The sequence below is a fragment of the Hirsutella rhossiliensis genome, assembly GCF_020360975.1.
Source record: "Hirsutella rhossiliensis strain HR02 chromosome Unknown scaffold00019, whole genome shotgun sequence".
NCBI classification, from domain to species: domain Eukaryota; kingdom Fungi; phylum Ascomycota; class Sordariomycetes; order Hypocreales; family Ophiocordycipitaceae; genus Hirsutella; species Hirsutella rhossiliensis.
In genome coordinates this window covers 649,639-666,755 of record NW_025408685.1, presented here as the reverse complement: position 1 = coordinate 666,755, position 17,117 = coordinate 649,639, and the positions used below count along the sequence as shown (strand labels likewise).

At 54.7% G+C, this 17,117-nt stretch overlaps 2 protein-coding genes across 2 annotated transcripts; one reads left to right on the top strand and one right to left on the bottom strand.

Moving 5' to 3' along the window:
• Nucleotides 1-4,404: 4,404 nt before the first annotated feature.
• Nucleotides 4,405-9,551, top strand: HRG_11230 (reverse transcriptase (RNA-dependent DNA polymerase) domain-containing protein; the record flags this gene model as incomplete). The annotated part of the gene is made up of 12 exons (XM_044869700.1): nucleotides 4,405-5,637; nucleotides 5,699-5,822; nucleotides 5,910-5,997; nucleotides 6,072-6,799; nucleotides 6,888-7,463; nucleotides 7,518-7,928; nucleotides 7,998-8,047; nucleotides 8,102-8,211; nucleotides 8,266-8,386; nucleotides 8,452-9,306; nucleotides 9,353-9,434; nucleotides 9,526-9,551. The coding sequence occupies 12 exons, from the start codon at nucleotides 4,405-4,407 to the stop codon at nucleotides 9,549-9,551; spliced, it is 4,404 nt and encodes a 1,467-aa protein (XP_044715253.1).
• Nucleotides 9,552-11,052: 1,501 nt separating this feature from the next.
• On the bottom strand, nucleotides 11,053-11,892 carry HRG_11229 (polyprotein; the record flags this gene model as incomplete). The annotated part of the gene is made up of 3 exons (XM_044869699.1): nucleotides 11,053-11,294; nucleotides 11,398-11,443; nucleotides 11,509-11,892. The coding sequence occupies 3 exons, from the start codon at nucleotides 11,890-11,892 to the stop codon at nucleotides 11,053-11,055; spliced, it is 672 nt and encodes a 223-aa protein (XP_044715252.1).
• Nucleotides 11,893-17,117: the final 5,225 nt, after the last annotated feature.

The following is a 17,117-nucleotide window of genomic DNA, read 5'->3' as shown; positions in this document are numbered from 1 at the left end:
TGTCCGTGAGCACGGTGAATTCTGGATGGTCCTCGATCCGTCCTTCAAAGCCAAGTGAGGAATAGTCCGTTGTAAGACGTACGGGGGTTCGTGAGCCGCACGCGCGAGGAAGTAGTCCCCCGGGGAAGCCGAGAAGCCGGCGACGATACGCATGAACTGCCGCGGTAGGTGCGTAAGATATGCCTGGCAGAGCACGCTCTGGTTCCAGCGGCCGGCCTGCGAGATCTGGGCGAGCGACGTGCCATGGGTCTCCGCGTCCTGGGCGCCCACCCTGCGCGGGAGGTGCGTCTTCTTCGACGCGATAAGGCCGGCAGCGCCGAAGATACGCCAGGTCTCTTGTAGCTGCGTCGGGTACGAGCTCCTGCTCGCGGTCCCGCCCGACGAGGACCTTGATCCGATACCAGTCCTGACGGCGCCGGAAGGACGGGGCGGTTCGCCGGCGACGTGCCAGCGCCAAAGAAGAGCTGTGCTAGGGCCTTGCGTACAGAATAAGGGTCCTTGTGCCGGAGCGCGCCCATAAACTCCTTCCTCGCCGTCTTATTTAGCTTGCCGTCCCGTAAAAGGCTTACCAGGCAACTACAGGGGTCGGGCCTCCGAAGGCGGATAGTCGAGTAGGGATAGGTCTGCAAGCTCCATCTTGCGGCGGTTCTCCCCGTAAGAGGTAGTAGTGGCCGAAGAGGAGGTCGACTCGCGTACGGAGGTTTTGCGGCGTATACGCGGCGCCAGTGAGAAGGAGATCCTGGATCCGAAGCCATTCATCGGGGAGGTAGCTGGCCTGGATCCCGTCGCTTCCCGCGGTCTTTAAAGGAGGCGCGGTCGTGCTTCCCCCGCTGCCGGCCCCGTTGCTCAAGGAATCCTCGTACGGCGGCGCCCCGGGGATTCTCCGTATTCGCGTTGCCGTGAGCCACCCGGAGCCTCCATAGCTCGACAACGGCCGCGATATAGGCGTCGATAGTGCCCCTCGTAAGCAAATACCCTTCGGTAAGGTCTACTGCAGCCGTCGCGAGGCCTGTGGATGGCACGTAGCCCTCGCGGTCGTCAGCGAGCAGCTCGGCGGCCTCGGCCAGGGGACCTCAAAGCTTCGGCCAGGCTTTCGGCCTCTGCCATGGCCGTGGCCTCGAGCTGCTCCTGTTCGCGCTGTTGCCGTACCTGTACGGCCTCGCCGTTGCCGTTGCCCCTAACCTTACCCCGCGCGCGCGGCTTCTTCTTCTGCGGCGGCACAACGCGTCGTAACAGGATATCCTCTTTGAGCCACGCCGCCAGCTTGTCCGGCGTTACGAGCTCGCCGTCGGGCCAGCTATAGAGCTCGCCGTCTTCTGCAGCCCGAGGCGTATGGCACCAGGCCTATACGTATTTGTCTGTTAGCCGCCTAGGGGGCCGTACGTGACAGGGATCGAAGTGGAGGACCGGCCGGGGGACGCGCCTTCCACTCCCGCTGCTTCGCCGCGTAACTCCGCGCCGTGTTCGCCGGCTGTTCGTCCTTCTTCGCCTGGATGCCCGCCCTCCGGGCGGCACGGGCGCGCTCGTCAGCTGCCGTGTACGAGTCGTCCGCGGCCATCTCGGTCGATCGGGCACCTTCCTACGGGGCGAATGTCTGGGCTGGGTTGGCCGGAAACCCGATAAGTTGGGTGGGAACTTATCAAATGCACTTATCAGGCGTCCTGCACACGATTTCACGGGCGGCGTTTTGCGGGCGATAAGTGGTCACGTGGTCTAAGTGAATTACGACGCAATTGCGGGCACCACCGATAAGCCGTAAGGCAGACCGCTGACGACAAAAGGACGAATCATCGATCTCGATCTCTGCGACAATGCATTAGTCGAAAATTAGCTCAAATGGCAACACTTAGCGTTTGAGAGCCAGTCCGGGCTCATAACCTGTCACAAATAACTGGAAAGATGCCATGCATGTGAGGGTTATTGAGAGTCAAATTGGCCTTGACCACTGCCCAAGTCAAGGGGACAAAGGTCCCAGTTATATACACAAGAATGGTGCCCCTGTAGGTTGGGACGCCTCCTCGGCTGGGGCGGAATATCGCTTGACACAAGGAACAGCACTGGCGCTGCGTGTTGGGACTGCGCAAAGGGTGAAGGATTTTCTGCCTGCTAAGAGTGACGAGCCATTGATCAATTTGAATCTATAGGTCTCTCTATTGATGCTGTACGTGTCTTTGGGGGCTAAATCGGCACCTTACCTGACGTACTGCTGCGCATCACAACAACTACGAGCTTGCTGCCGCTCCAGGACCTGTCGTGAAAACGGGTTAACGATCTAAGTCCGAAGGTCACCTAGTCGGGCTGACTCTAGCAAAGGTGACTGAGAAGGATGAATAATGTCGTTGGTAAGCGGTGGTATCGAACCTTCTAGATGACAACGTCATCTAGGCGGCCTGGGTGGCGACATCGCCACCACAAGGCAGCCACAGGTGACAGAACTATAAGAAGTCGCTTTTTGTTAGAGAGGAGGAAGAATCTAAGGACAAGGAACTTAATGAATTCATCACTTGCATCCTCTTCGCGAGAGGACCAGCTCCCGTGTCGAATGGATCATCCAGCGGGCTCCAGCCAAAAGTGAGATGCACATCCCAACAGCACTTCAGCTAGAATAACTGATATGGCCTGTCGCTGATTGCAACATCCCGCTTGGCCTCTTTCGACGAGACAGCTGAGAAGAGCCCTGGGAAGCGAAAGACCATGGCGCTGGACCATCGCCGCCTCCGGAGGGTAATGAACGGACTCAAGGAGCGTCAACGTGCGGGCCCGCTGCTAGTCCGCGGTACATTTCCACACCAACCCGAGGTACTCATATGACCGGGGCCAGGGAGCCTAGACCCAAAAGGGAGTTTTGCAACAGTGTCCCCTATCGTCCTCCGTAGCAACCGGCTCCGCAGGGCGGGGCTGGCGTTTCCCCCCTGCGCGCTAAGAAAGTCCTTTCGTTCCTCAAGGCAAGGCACGGCTGGATCAGCGCGGCCATCTGAGACCATCTACAGCTCATTATTGGCCGATCTCTAATAATTCAAATAACTACGCGGGGACAGGAACTCAAGGAGTTCACCTGATATCATGTCAGCCCGACCAGAGACCAGAAATGGGACATATCCAAGACATTATATGCCCGATCGGCGATCGAAGCATTTTGGATTTGAGTACCGGTAAGTCGACGAAAGCATGGAGCATTTAAAGATGGCTGAACCTCCCCTCGTAGTAATGGTGTCTATATTATCACTGACAGCTGGAGTTTTAGCTTGATACTTTTATTATTCGCACTTTGAGCACCTTTGCCAAAAATGAAGGTTACAATCGTCCTTTTGACAGCCCTTGCTGGACGGGGACTAGCAAACCTAGTTTTGGACGCAAAATCGGGGGCAAAACTGGAGAAACGAGTGAACACCGTCGTCAACGGCGTCAACTGTTGTTGTGTCGAGAACCCCGAGGCCAACGGTTGTCCCAGCTGTGCCGTCCTCAGTAACCCCGCCGTCTGTCGCTCCGCCCCCCCCGTCTGTGGTGCCTGTGTCGACCTCAAACGCCTCGGTAACACCGACGGTCAATTCGTCAACCGCTGGTGGGCCTGTAAACGCGGTCAATGTGCCGTAAGTATCTATGTGATCAACGACGAGACTTGACTGCTCGCAGTATGCTGATATACGTGGAAACTCTAGTGTGGTCAACTCGGTGCCGCCCAATGTGCTGGTGTAAGTGCCTATCCCATGATTGACGGTGAGTTTTGACTGCTTGCAGTATGCTGACATAGATGGCAACTCTAGCTCGTAAGTATTTATCCCGTGATTGACGTGTAGAATGCTTGCTCGCTGGCAGCATGTTGACATAACCGGCGATTGTAGTAACTCCGATTTCTTGTGGCGGGTTCATTTGGCGAGTTCGGAACGTTTGATGGGTTACGGCATGGATGCTTCGGTCGTTGTATGGAGTTTGTGACGGTCATACACTGAGCCAGAAGGCTGTGGACTCTATTACGAAGATTCTGCTCTGAAGAAGAAAAGGAGAACAGAACAATACAGCTGGGTGACCGTCTCTCCTAAATATGCCTTTTTAGGTGTATTACGCCCGGAGGATTCCCCCATAGAGCCACTACGCTAGGCTGTCTACAATCTGTATATTGTCCCATCTCACCCAAAGCCCTACGTTTCTGCTCGTTCTATTCCAGCCTCGATCGCTTTTACGTGACAGACCTGCTTGAAGGTCAGTTTCTCCAAGTGTTCAGCGTCCTACCTTCAGCAACTGAAGCGCGGCCTGCCAAGTTGAACTGCATAGCGCATCCTTCCTTGCATTTTTACTTTCTTGGCACGCAAGTGTTAAGAAAGTAGCCTGTTCTCACATACTTTCGCTTAACAAGTGCTCTTGACAAAACTCCAATTGAGCCGCGCGCAAGCGCCGGCAGCGACCATGGCACCAGCCTCAGGTTCGCATGCCGACTCCAATGCCTTGAGACAAGGCATACGATCGCCGCCAAATTCAGCGGCTCACATATTGCATCTCCGACCTCGCTACCCGACGGAAGCTCGCCGAAACGACTCGTTTCCCGCGGCCCAGCAGCTGGCCCAGTCAATCTCTTCCACCGAAACGCTTGAAGCTGCCGTCACGGAAGGAGCGCAGCTGGAAGAAGCCCCGAATCTCCTCGACTCAACCCAGTCCACTGAGCACGCGCCAGTCTCAATTCTCGAAGCGGCCACGAAAATTGCTCGCGACAAAACGGCAGCCCATAACGCCAAGCTGGCAGTCTTACGGGTCTTTAGCGAATCATTCGAACAAGCAGCAAAGCAGTTCACGTCTGGCACCGAAAACAGCATCGCCAAGCAAGTCGCCACCAAATTCCTCAAATTCTGGACTCAATCGCTTGCCGAACTCGAGGAACCACCGAAGCCCACGTACAGCAGCGTTCTCGCATCCGGCAAAACGAACAAAGGACAGCTGGCCTTTACAGTCCCCGCCCCACTACAGCGAAAACCACAGACCACCACTCGTCTGCCAGGACGACCGCCCGTAGCCCCACCGAAGGAAGATCTCCGTGTCTTCGTCCGTCTTGACGCTGATGCTCCGGCCCGAAACCACGAAAGATACGCAATCCGGACCCACATCGCCGCCAGAGTCGGAATTGACCTGCGCCGCATCCCGGCAGTCGTCCCGGTAAAGACGGGCTGGGCTATTCAGGCATCGGATGTGGCCACGCGTGACTTACTTGTGCAACGGCAGGCGGAGTGGGCTGCAGACCTGGAAGCCGCGGCCGTAGAGATAAGCCAGAAATGGCATTCGTACGTGGTAGCCGATTGTCCTCGTAGGCTCACAGACCTACGAGGTGTCGTGATCAACTACGAGGAGGCGGTCAAAGAAGAGATTGCCTGCCAAACCGGACTGAAGCCCATCAGCATACGTCTATCGCGACACGACTCGGGTGATATGCCCACCCAGACCCCGATTGTGTCCTTCCTGGAACCCACACGAAGACCCTGGAGACTTTTCGGCGCCAGCCGTCTCGCCCGTTACATTGACAAACCCAGCATCCCTAGCCAATGCGATAAATGCTGGGATTTCACGCTCGCCACAGCTGCGACCGGACGGCGCGCTGCAGACGTTGCGGCAAGACCAACCATCGTAGCCAGAGTGCGCAGCCCTCGAGCAGTGCGCAAACTGCCTCGGGCCACATTGCGCTGATGACCCTAAATGCCCTGCCCGCCCCAAGCGCGTTCATGGCATTGTACGGCGCCTGACGAAAGAGGAGAAGGGTCTGGTGAGGCAGGCGGGAGCTCAGCTCTTCGCGCAGCAGAAAAGACAGACACCAAATCACAACGTGCCCGAGCAGTCTCGTCAGAGCCCTGATTCGAGTCAGTTACGTTCTTCGGAGTCGCAGGCAGCTGGAGAGGATGGAAGCTCCGGCAGAAGCGTCACTCCAGAGCGAGCCGCTTCCTCACCCCCTTGCATCGTCGTGGCCACGACGCCGCCGCACGCTAGCGATGATAACGAGTTCACCCCTGTCGTCCCGTCGAAGAAACGACGCACTAGCCCTGTGACGCTGCCCTAATGCATTACCGTCATCCCAACAATCGAAGCGACAGGAGGGCCTTGCGAGTCTTCCAAGCCAACGTGGGCAAGATCCCTCCGGCGCATGACACTGCGCTCGCGCTGGCTGATTCGGAGCGATACGACATTATCCTGCTGCAGGAACCATGGACAGGACTTAAAGACGGCCGATGCCTCACCAAGACGCATCCGGCCTACGACACATTCTCACCCGTCACCAACTGGGACGGCCGCGACACTCGTCCGAGAGTCATGACATACGTCCGGCGCTCCGCAGGCCTCGTCGCTGATCCAAAGAGACCTGCGGCGACTCGTGACATCCTTTGGCTCACCGTGAACGGGACGACGGTAGTTAACTTCTATCGGCAGCCGGACTACGACGCGGCTTTGGAAATACTGCTTGGTTGGTGCGCGACGGATAAATGCCTTGTATCTGGCGACTTCAACGCCAAGCATCCCAGCTGGCAGGCCGGTCGACAAGAGCACCGCGGCGAAGACATCGCGTTCTGGGCCATGGATAACCGACTCAGCTTATTGAATGCTGTCGATGTCCCGACTAACGCGCGCGGCAGCACGATCGATCTCGCCTTCTCCAATATACCTTTGGCGGACGCGATTGTTGAGGATCATTTAGCAACCGGATCCGACCACTTTACCCTTAGTATCACGCTGCCTAGTCAAGCCCTAGCACCCCTTCCATTATGCAAGATCCGCCTCAACTCCGATGAGGAATTGAAGCGATTTGTCGAGCTGGTAGAAGCCGGTGCAGCTTTCATCCCGACTACAACCTCAACTCCCTCCGAGCTGGACAAACTTTGCGTCGGCGCTGGTGGACCTTCTTGGTTGTGCAGCGAGAGCTGCTGGCCGACCCGTCCGTAAGACGACGCATGGGGCGCGATGGTGGAACGAAGAGTGCGCAAAGGCGGCGGCCAATTATCGCGCGTGGAGGAGGGTGTACCCTCTCGGCTTCGACCGAGAAGTGCAGCTAGCCAAGCAGGAGCTTCACAATGCAGTGCGCCGAGCAAAACGCCTTTACTGGCGTGACTTGATCGACAGCTTTGCCGACGGCGACTCCGTCTTTCGGGCGGTCCGCTGGCTAAAATCCTCAGGGCCGTGCCAGGCACCTCCCCTGCAAGTAGACGGCCGAGTGTACGAGACGCAGCTGGAGAAAGCCACCGCCTTGCGGCGAGCAACTCTGGAGCGGCGCACAGCGAGCGACGACATCCCAGACCCGTGGATTCCCGTGAACACGGATAAGATGATTCCCTTTCCCGATCAGGTCTCCTTCGAGGAGGCTCGCGACGCCACTCTACGCACCGGGAACACATCTCCAGGCTCGGACAACATCACGGTGCGGATGCTTCGCGCTGTCTGGCATGCAATCGGCAGTCTCGTCCATCAGCTGTATCAAGGCTGCCTCACCATTGGTCACCATCCGAAACCTTTTCGAGAGGCAGAAGTGGTTATGATCGCCAAGCTAGGGCGCAGAGATCTGTCCACACCCCGCGCCTGGCGCCCCATCTCCCTTTTGTCTTGTCTCGGCAAGGGCCTCGAGCGGCTCATTGCACGGCGTCTAGCATGGGCCTCAATCCACTTCGGCGTACTACACCCACAACAAGCCGGCGCGCTTCCGAAGAGGTCGGCCGTGGATCTCGTAGCTGCCTTGGTTCACGACATCGAGGAAGCATTCGCCCGGAAGCAGGTCGCAACCCTGGTGACCTTGGATATACAAGGCGCCTTCGATACAGTTCTCTGCAATAGATTGGTCCTCCGCTTACGAGAACAAGGATGGCCATCGAACCTCGCGCGCTGGGCCGGCTCGTTCATGCAGGACAGATCGGTACGCATCCGCTATCAAGACATTGTGACGGATTCATCGCCCCTCCAGTGCGGTCTGCCGCAGGGGTCGCCCGTCTCGCCGATCCTCTTCCTGTTGTACACGGAGCCGATATATCGCCTAGGTCACTCTCAGGGACGCTCCGGCTACGCGGACGACACTGCCATTCTGTGCGTTGGTGATAGCCTTGATGAAACGTCCGCCGAAGCATCTCACCATGTACGTGAGCTTCTTTCGTGGGGCGCCGCCAACGGGATCTCTTTCGACCCCGACAAGACAGAAGTGATGCACTTCTCTCGAACGAAGCCCAAGACGGCGCCGCCGGTGCTCCACGGCGAGTTTGAGAAACGGCCGGATCGAGCGATGCGTTGGCTCGGCGTTTGGCTCGACAGCTCTCTCTCTTTCAAGACACACGTCGAGAAATGGACGGCCAAGGCGCAAGCTGTTGCATTTCACCTTAGGAGACTGACGAACACCAAACATGGCCCTCTGCCGAGTGCTATGCGACGAGCCGTCTGCGCTTGCGTCATCCCCGTGCTACTGTACGCGGCGGAGGCCTGGTACCCTGGTCCGAAAAGCCCGCGCTGGACGAAGCCTTCCAAGGAGGGCCGTCGGGGATTGGCAACCTCATCAAGAAGATGAGCAAGGCACTCTACACGTCTCTTCGGGCTATTCTGCCAGTGTGGAGGACGACACCGACGAACGTGCTGCACAGGGAGGCGGGAATACCGCCCGTTCCTCTACTCCTCGAAGGGCGTCGAACGGCCTTTGCTGCGCGCCTTAAAGCTCTCGACGAAGCTCATCCGCTCGTCCAGCGCACGTCGCGACCAAAAGCTCCCGTCGTGACCGTGAACAAACTTATCAAGTTGAAGTACCAGAAACAGCCACAGCCCTTCCGTACCAGACTGCGGCGAGCCGACGAAATGCTATCGAGCTGCCCGAGACCTGCTTTACTGCAGCGCGGATTTGCCGAAGAGCAGACTGCGCCTCTGCAGAGTGCATCGAAACACGAGACGGCGAAGAAATTTCGCGACTGGCTTCAGGCACTATCGCCCCGAACTCTTGTCGTCTACTCCGACGGGTCTCGTTCTGAGGAAGGCCACACCGGATACGGCTATGCTGTTCACCGGGACGGATCCACCGTCTTGAGCGGCAAGGGCCGTCTTGGAACAGCTGAGGTTTTCGACGCTGAGGCGAAAGGTGCATTGGAGGGGTTGAAGGCTGCGGTGAGCCTTCCAGAAACTGACCGCATCTTTGTCTGCCTCGACAACCTCGCGACCGCAACATGCTTACGGGGCACGCCGAACGACTCCTCGCAAGAGGTCTTCCTTGAGTTTCAATCTTTGGCGCGAAAATACGGAGCTGTGGAGGTCCATTGGATCCCCGGCCATGCTGACATCCCAGGCAACGAGGAGGCTGATGCTCTGGCAAAGGCGGGAGCATCACTGCCAGAACCCGCTGATAACGTCCCGACGCTAGCCGGAAGAGGCTTTCAAGGCCTGGTGGGAAGCCTCTGCGCCGGAGCGATACAGAGACCTGAGGCTTAAAGCCACAACCAGCTGTCCGTCAGAATTGGCGCTCTCTCGGCCCCTGCTTCATAACTTGCTTGCAGCAAGAACCCATCATGGGGATTTTGCTGACTACCACGAAAGGTTTGGTCACGACGATGCGCGACTGACGTGCTCATGCGGACGACGAAAAGAGCCAGCACACATCTTTTACTGCAGAATGGTTGCGCCACGGCATCGTATGCGGCTTGCACCTTCGCCGCCTGCAGCCATCAACCGCGCAATCGGCAAGGACTTTGACAAATTCGTCAGGCTGGCGAAAGCGAGCTCCTTCTTCGGAGGATCTGCCCACGCCACTAGACGGTCATCATTCTCCTCTCACCCTACCTTTTCCTCTCAATTCTTTCTGCTACCTGCTCCGATCTCGGGCGGCGTCAAGGTCTCGCGACCATGCGATCGCCGAGGTCATCAAGGGCTGCAAGGCCCCAGAAGCAAATTGGCTGATCTGACCACGGGACAGCTTTCTCTTCATGCCTGGACGTCCCGCTGACGGGCAACAGGTTTGTCACGAGCGCCGTTGAGCCGATGAAATGCTGGATAGTGGGTGAAGTGTACGATATGTAGCATGTAGACACCCGCTAGCTCAGCACGTCCTGTGCTCCCCTGCGGAGACCTGAGCGGCCAAAAGCTGCTGGACGGAAAATACACTACTTGTGGACAGGCTCTTCACTGCAGTGAGGTTATTCGAACTGGTTCAATTGGTTATATCTTGTGTAACTAGGGAAACGTGTCCCATACAAACTGTGTGCAAAGACCTTCCTCCCTGTGTCTCACCTCTTACTCGCACGTGACTAGCGCGGTCGATTAGTTATACGTGCGCGATCGGTGCCTAGTGCACAGGTGGATCCAACACTGGAACCTCTTTCTAAATCGATGATCGCGCACTAATCAATCCACCAAAACACACCAAACACAGCGAATTAAGATGAGATAGGAAAAACACGAACAAGAACACCAACAAACTCCTACCACGATGCATCACTATGTTGGATAGTGTGCTCTGACTGTAGCTCTCCTCCCCACACTGGGTGTGTTCTGCCACACGCCATCATGGGCCGCATTTCGAGCGCCGGATGCGCTAGCTGATTCCATCGGTCCCACGTTGGAATATGGACACGAGGATCTCCTCGTTAATGTGAATGGAATAAAAGAACGACGGTAAAGCAGAAGAAGGAAGGAAAAAACCGATTAAATCTCGTCGAGAATTGTTGTGTTATTGCGATGAACGAATCCTTCCACCCTCACGTTTAGCTGATTGTCGCTAATAAACTGCGTGAGGGCGCTGTTTGTGATGCCTTCGTCATAGCATCGGCAGGGTTATCTGCGCCGTTGACCCAACGGATTTCCGCAATATCCCTTGATTCATATGCCTGCCTCAGCGCCATGATATCTATCATGAGTCGCTTCTCTGTTGTGGTGCCAAGTTTGACGAGGCACTCATAGAACTATATGAATCTGTGCAAATGACGAGCGGGATTTGCTTCAGATCAAGGCGTTGTGCGATCGTATTGACCGTTTGCTTGATCACAAATGCGAGATCGAAGCCCGATGTCAATCCATAGATCTCTGATGCAAGAACGCTTCGAGTAACGCGCTTGCATTTAGTTGAGCTCAATGAAGAATGTTTCCGCGGATGGAAAATGAATCGGTTGATTGCGCGGTCTCATTGGCGATGATAATCACAAAGCCGATTTGAGAGCTTAAATCCTTATTGTTGGCGAATGATCCATCGGTGAACACAAAGATCTTCGCGCTCTCGAGATCGATGGGTATGTAACATAGGCCACGGTCGGGATTGTTGATCTGCCATTCAATCCGCTTGTTCAAAGCCTTGAAGTCGGTATTAACGGGCTCTTGGGCTTGTGCCGCAACGGAACAATCGTATGTTGCTTCGGGTTGGCAAATCGAAGCGATATATGCCCCGGGCGCGTTGAGCAGCATAATCCTGATGCCTACTTGATGCCTGAAGATTGATCTCCTCGAGGTTTTGGGCTTGGCCCTTCTGCCTGACGATGACACAGCCATTTTGTATGGTCAGGCGGCTGCCGTTAAAGTCGCAGATGGAACCTTCTTGGAGAATCTCTTTGGCTTGGCCTTAAAGCAGAGTTCTTTCTCCTCGATCTTGAGAAATGCATCTGTGCCAACAATGAATGTGTCATCCGTTTGCAAGGCCGCGATGCCAAACAGGTCCTTGTCGGCGATGTTGTTTGCCGTGATCAGAAGGCACGGGTCAAACGAAGAGGTTTCCATATTAAGCTTGCGGCAGTGATGGTCGTGATATGTGTTGAACCAGTGGGCTCCTGCCTCTGCGATGCCATATAGCGGCTTCACGATTCGCAGGATTGTTCCCTCTGGATATCTTCTTTTGAGTTCTTGAGGAAGGGCTGCAAGGATGACACGGGCCAGCTTGGTCTGGGATTGTGTGTATGCCATCGTGATGTCTCTGATCATGATGAACATATCCCGTGTGCAGAGAAACGGTGCTAAGGCCAAGGCCACGCGTTGTGCGGGCCGGCTGATGGTAGGGGCTTGTGTGAGGATCCACGTTTCCCATCATCATTGTATCCTTGCACAACGAGGCGTGATTTCTCGTATGGCGTTGCAGTATTTCTTCCCTTAACCTCTCTGACCATTCGTGATTTGAAGACACGATATCCACCATGTTTATTCGCATCGAATTCTTCGGGTACAATGACCCCAGCGGCGAGGAGGTTCGTGAGCTCGAGTGTGTCGGAAGCTTCAAATGGGAAACCGGTGCTTGTGATCTTTCCTTCAGCTCGTAGCCGCTTGGCTAGGCCGAGATGTTCCATTTCTTTTCGAACAAGAAACGCATTAGCTTCATGATGAACGATAAATTGAACGGGTGAGCAAACAATAGTGGATTCTGATGTGCCATTTGTGCAGCATCCTTCCTAGGTCGGCCACGCCTGCGCGGCCTCTTTGGCTCAGGGTATTCGAAAGGTTTGGGTTGGTCTTCTGTGGTAGGAAGAGGAAGAGGTTGTCGAGTTGTGGGTGGAAGGGAAGAGGGTTTTGAAGAGGATGTTGTTGATCGGATTGTGTTGAGGAAGGAGTGATTGTTGTGTTGATGGGTCTGTGCGGCTAGGGCTAGGGTCGGGTTGCAACTGAGGAAGGAGCGATTCCGGGTGACGATAGTACGGTTGGACGCATGTACTGCGAAATTTCGCTGGTCCGTTGTCCAGGTCAACTGCGATTTCCGTATCCGTCACCTCGAGCACTTTATATGGGCCTTGCCATCCGTGCTTCTCGCGAAATACGCGAACTTCGCTTCCTAGCGCCAGGGATAGGGGCAGGCGCAACGCTGTATCAGGCCCATTACGCGTATTTAACGCGGTCTGAACCTTCCTCTGGGCGTTGATCTTCCTCAGCTCTGACATCGTTCGCCACACCGCCTTAGCTCTTGCCATTGCGGAAGGTGTAGGCGGCGAATCCATCGTCATTCGAGGCAGAGCACCGAAGACGAGGAGGGTTGGAACGAGGCCATCCGGACCGGCTGTGTCGTTGACAGCCTTGAAAGCCATTTGAAGGACTTGATCAGGGCTCACGGTATCCTTCAGCTCTGCCTTTAATATATCATATGCTCTTCGGACGGGCACATGATACTTCTCAACCTTCCCAACAGCCCAATGTGCTTCCACAGGCACCTGATGACACGTTATTCCCATCAATTTCGCTTCTGCTTGGAACTCGGCAGCAGCGAAATTCGTGCCTGCGTCATGAGTGATCACATCGGGTGGTCCAAGGTATGTATCCATCCAACATTGTTTCAACGCGAGCCACGTTTCCTTGGCCGTCATGTTGGATAGGAATCTCCTGCCTGATAGGCAGTGGCGATCAACAACATGGAGGACTGGTCTGCCACCCAATGTCATGACATCAACGATGACTTCGTAATTGAAGTCACAATCATCCTTCAAGCTGAACTTGAACCTTCGTGGCGGGTCGGATTTCATCTGACAGTAGTGGCAGAACTTCTTGATCATTTCCAGAGCTTCGATTTCCACATCATGGCCAGCCGAATTCAGCAGCTTGTGCAGCCGATACACGGATGGATGACCAAAACGCGTGTGGAGGCGCCGCAATTCAGCCTCCGTGAGATATGCCACTGATGCCTCTTGTTTCCGCAAGAAGAACCACGCGTGACCCCATCTTCGAATCACTGGAACGCTCACACCATTGCCAACGAGCTCGTTCGTGACGTTATTTAAATATACGCCGAGCCGATCCATATCAGCTAGGCATAGGAGGAATGGCGTTGGCACGTTGACTATATGAAAATCAACCTCTCCCACTGGTGTGTTCAAGGTGATCACGCCAAGTGGTGTTTCCAATCTTCCTGCACCAAATCTAACTGGTTCGGGCTTGCGATCATCACGGAATTGGACTGGGGGCATCTCTCGTTGGAGAGCACGCAGTTGTTCGATTCCTCCCGTCGATATGCATGCCGCACCTGTGTCCGGCATGATTCCTTGGAACGAGTCTTGAGAGTAACGATCTAGTATGAATTGTGTGGGTTCGTCACTGTTGAATAACTTGATGCCTACTGAGAGATCCGATGATGGAAAGCTTCGTTGGACAGAAGGTCGCAGCAGCGTAGAACGATTCATAAGGGTCAGAGGAGTCAGAATCATCGGATTCCTCGGTGCTCGAGTCATCCTGATCCTGTGATTCCCCTTCATAGTCAGCCAAGAACATAGCATACGAACGAGATTGACCGTGGAAGCTCTCTCTCGTAGATACTTCTCTTTGGCTGCTTTTCTCTCGTTTTCAGGATGTCTCGTTGAGAAACAACCTTCCTTGCCGCAAACGTAGCATTTCTTCTTCCAATTTGGCTGACGCCTTTGTGATTGACCTCTTGTTCCGCCGGAATTTCGCTGAAATTTGCGATCCACGAAGTGCTGATCATGTCCTCTATCCAGGTCTTGGGGATATTGGCCACTGGGTTGTTCAGATCGTTCATCTTGCATGGCAGATAGCGATGATCGAAGCTGTGATGCCAATCCCTCAAATGTAGGTGCGGGAGAGTATATCGCGAGTCGGAATTCAGGCACACCACGGCACGCCCTGAGCGTTGCATCGATCAGGCCACCTTCGCCGCCAGACTTATCCCCGAGTGCTCTCCTACAGAGCCGCAATTTCGTAAGAAGGGCCTGGAGGACCTCGTCAGATGACTTACCGGGCATCTCAGCCCGAAGTCGGCTGAAGGTGAGGGTGCTCCAGTGGGTATGATACATCTTCTGGTTGATTTCGGTGTCAAAGTGCTCTTTCATCTTCTGATACATCTCAGCGAAGGTTAAATCAGTGCTGATTTCGTGTAGAAAGAAGGACTGAGCTTCCTTGGCCAGAATCGAAGGAAAACACCATGGAATTTAGACGGAGGAATGTTTGCTTGACGGCACACGCTCATGAATTTCCGGATCTTGTCATCGAAGATATCGTATGGTTCGCCGGTATAGGCTAGTTTCTTGTCCCATATCTTAATGAATCTAATCGTGAGATCGGCCTCAACTTCCTCGTTCTCGAATCGAACAGGTGGAATGCTCGTGTATGCATCTCGGAAGTTGGTAGTCCGTACGGGAGCGTCTGCTGATACCGAGGGATTCGCGCCATTGATGCTGAGGCTCTTGCTGAGCGGGTTGATGGGTCTCAATGATCTGAGGATTCCGGTTCCGCCGGTCGGGTAATAGTTGGCTGCTGGATTACTACCGGTGCCGGTGACGATATAGCCGCTTTAACAGTTCCTTGGAGCAGCTTCTGTTTCACCTTATATGCCACGGTGTTTTCAGCAACCTCTTGACCAAGCAACTCGTTCTCATCCCATTCAGGAAGTTCGTTACTTGTTAGAAGGCCACATAAAGCTCGAGAGATGCTAGAGTTGGCCTTGCCCATATAGATCCCTAATTCTGAGAAGCGTCCGGAGTCTTGATCTAAGGCGTGGGTTGATTAGTTCGAAGTCATCATAGCTCCATCCCGTGAAGTCGTTATACAGATCCCCAAGCAGGGCAATTCCGTGGTTACGTTTATCCACCGTGTATGTTGCCACACAGCCTAAGAAGAAGCTGTTGCGGTGGACAAGGGAGGAGCTCTGGGTGATAGGTTCGTTGAGGAAATCCGCGTCGAAATGCCTGATCGGGAGTGAAGGAGCTCCACGATCGTCAGGTTCCGTTCAACGAGTTGCCTGTCTTCGAGAGACACGTTGGCCGGGGTATCCTGGGCTGTTGCCGGGGCTAGTGCGGCAGATGAATTGTCAGACATATTGACAGGCTGTGTGCTGAGAAACAGGGCACAGGGTGTCAATGAGGTTATCAATGTGCGATAGGGCACGCCTAAGGGTCGCTGATGACAGCAAAGCTTAGGCACGGTTGGATAACTAGAGTGGGCTCTGATGCAGAGTCTTCGTAGCAATCCGCGCGTTGTAGCAACTATCCTACCGTCAGGAGCTCGCTTTGCAGAGCGTGACGATAGGTTAGCTCTCTTCCGTCTTGCTGTTCTGTGTCACCTTTGCCGGGCGACACTGATCAGTGTGGACAGGCTCTTCACTGCAGTGAGGTTATTCGAACTGGTTCAATTGGTTATATCTTGTGTAACTAGGAAACGTGTCCCATACAAACTGTGTGCAAAGACCTTCCTCCCTGTGTCTCACCTCTTACTCGCACGTGACTAGCGCGGTCGATTAGTTATACGTGCGCGATCGGTGCCTAGTGCACAGGTGGATCCAACACTACTACCCGTTGGCGGGGCCCTTCGGGAGCCACTAAGGGGACAAGCCCCCCCTTAGTTGGGGAGCTAATGTGTGGACGCGCCCCAAACCCGTGGACGCAGCTTATGCGGGCAATTGCCTGCAAAAGTCAGCCCGCACATTCCACGCCTGTCTAAGCCCAATAAAAATTAGTGCAGCGTGTAGAGCGATTGAATTATATTATATGAAGCATTTGATGATATGAATTCTAAGCGTTGTGCGCAATTGCATAGCGTTGAGGCATGCATGTGTTGCTGTTGAAGTGGGTGGCTGCCCTCCTTTGCCCTATATAACCCCCTTGCCTAATTCTTCTCCCTTATCCCTACTAGATTAGCTACATAGCTAATTTATATATTAATTGGATCCTTAGTTGATGCTTGTTTAGTGTAGCTATCTCGAATAATAGCCTCAAGCCTCTTCCAGCCTGGCTCATGGGGCGTAGGCGTGCCCGGCGGCGACGATGACGGCGAGGGCTCCGTAAGAGGCGGCGATGACGACAACGCTTGCAGCGGCAGCGGGGGCTGTTGTGACGATGTGATGATCTTCCCGGTTACCCACGCGCCTGCCGTTAAGAAGATGCTAGCAGAACAGCTCAAGCTTCGTGAGGCAGTCAACCCAGCGTTTGTTAGTCTGCTTCCACCAGAAACACGGTTCGAACAAGCAGCCGATACAATGCAGCAGCTACGACATCTATTGCAGTACGAGATGGGCAGCAAGCATTAATCTTGAGTGGAATAAAGCTCTTAATTCTTCTATCTAGAGAGGGAGTGTAGATGATCTTATATAGATAGAAGAGCAGTGGAAGTGAATGAATAACCCAGCTGTTGGGTTGTGGCTGTGTAAAGCGTAGGCAAAAGGAAGGTTGGTGAGGCTTGTATATACTGATGTGCCAGTGTGACAGTGCAACAACATCGGTATC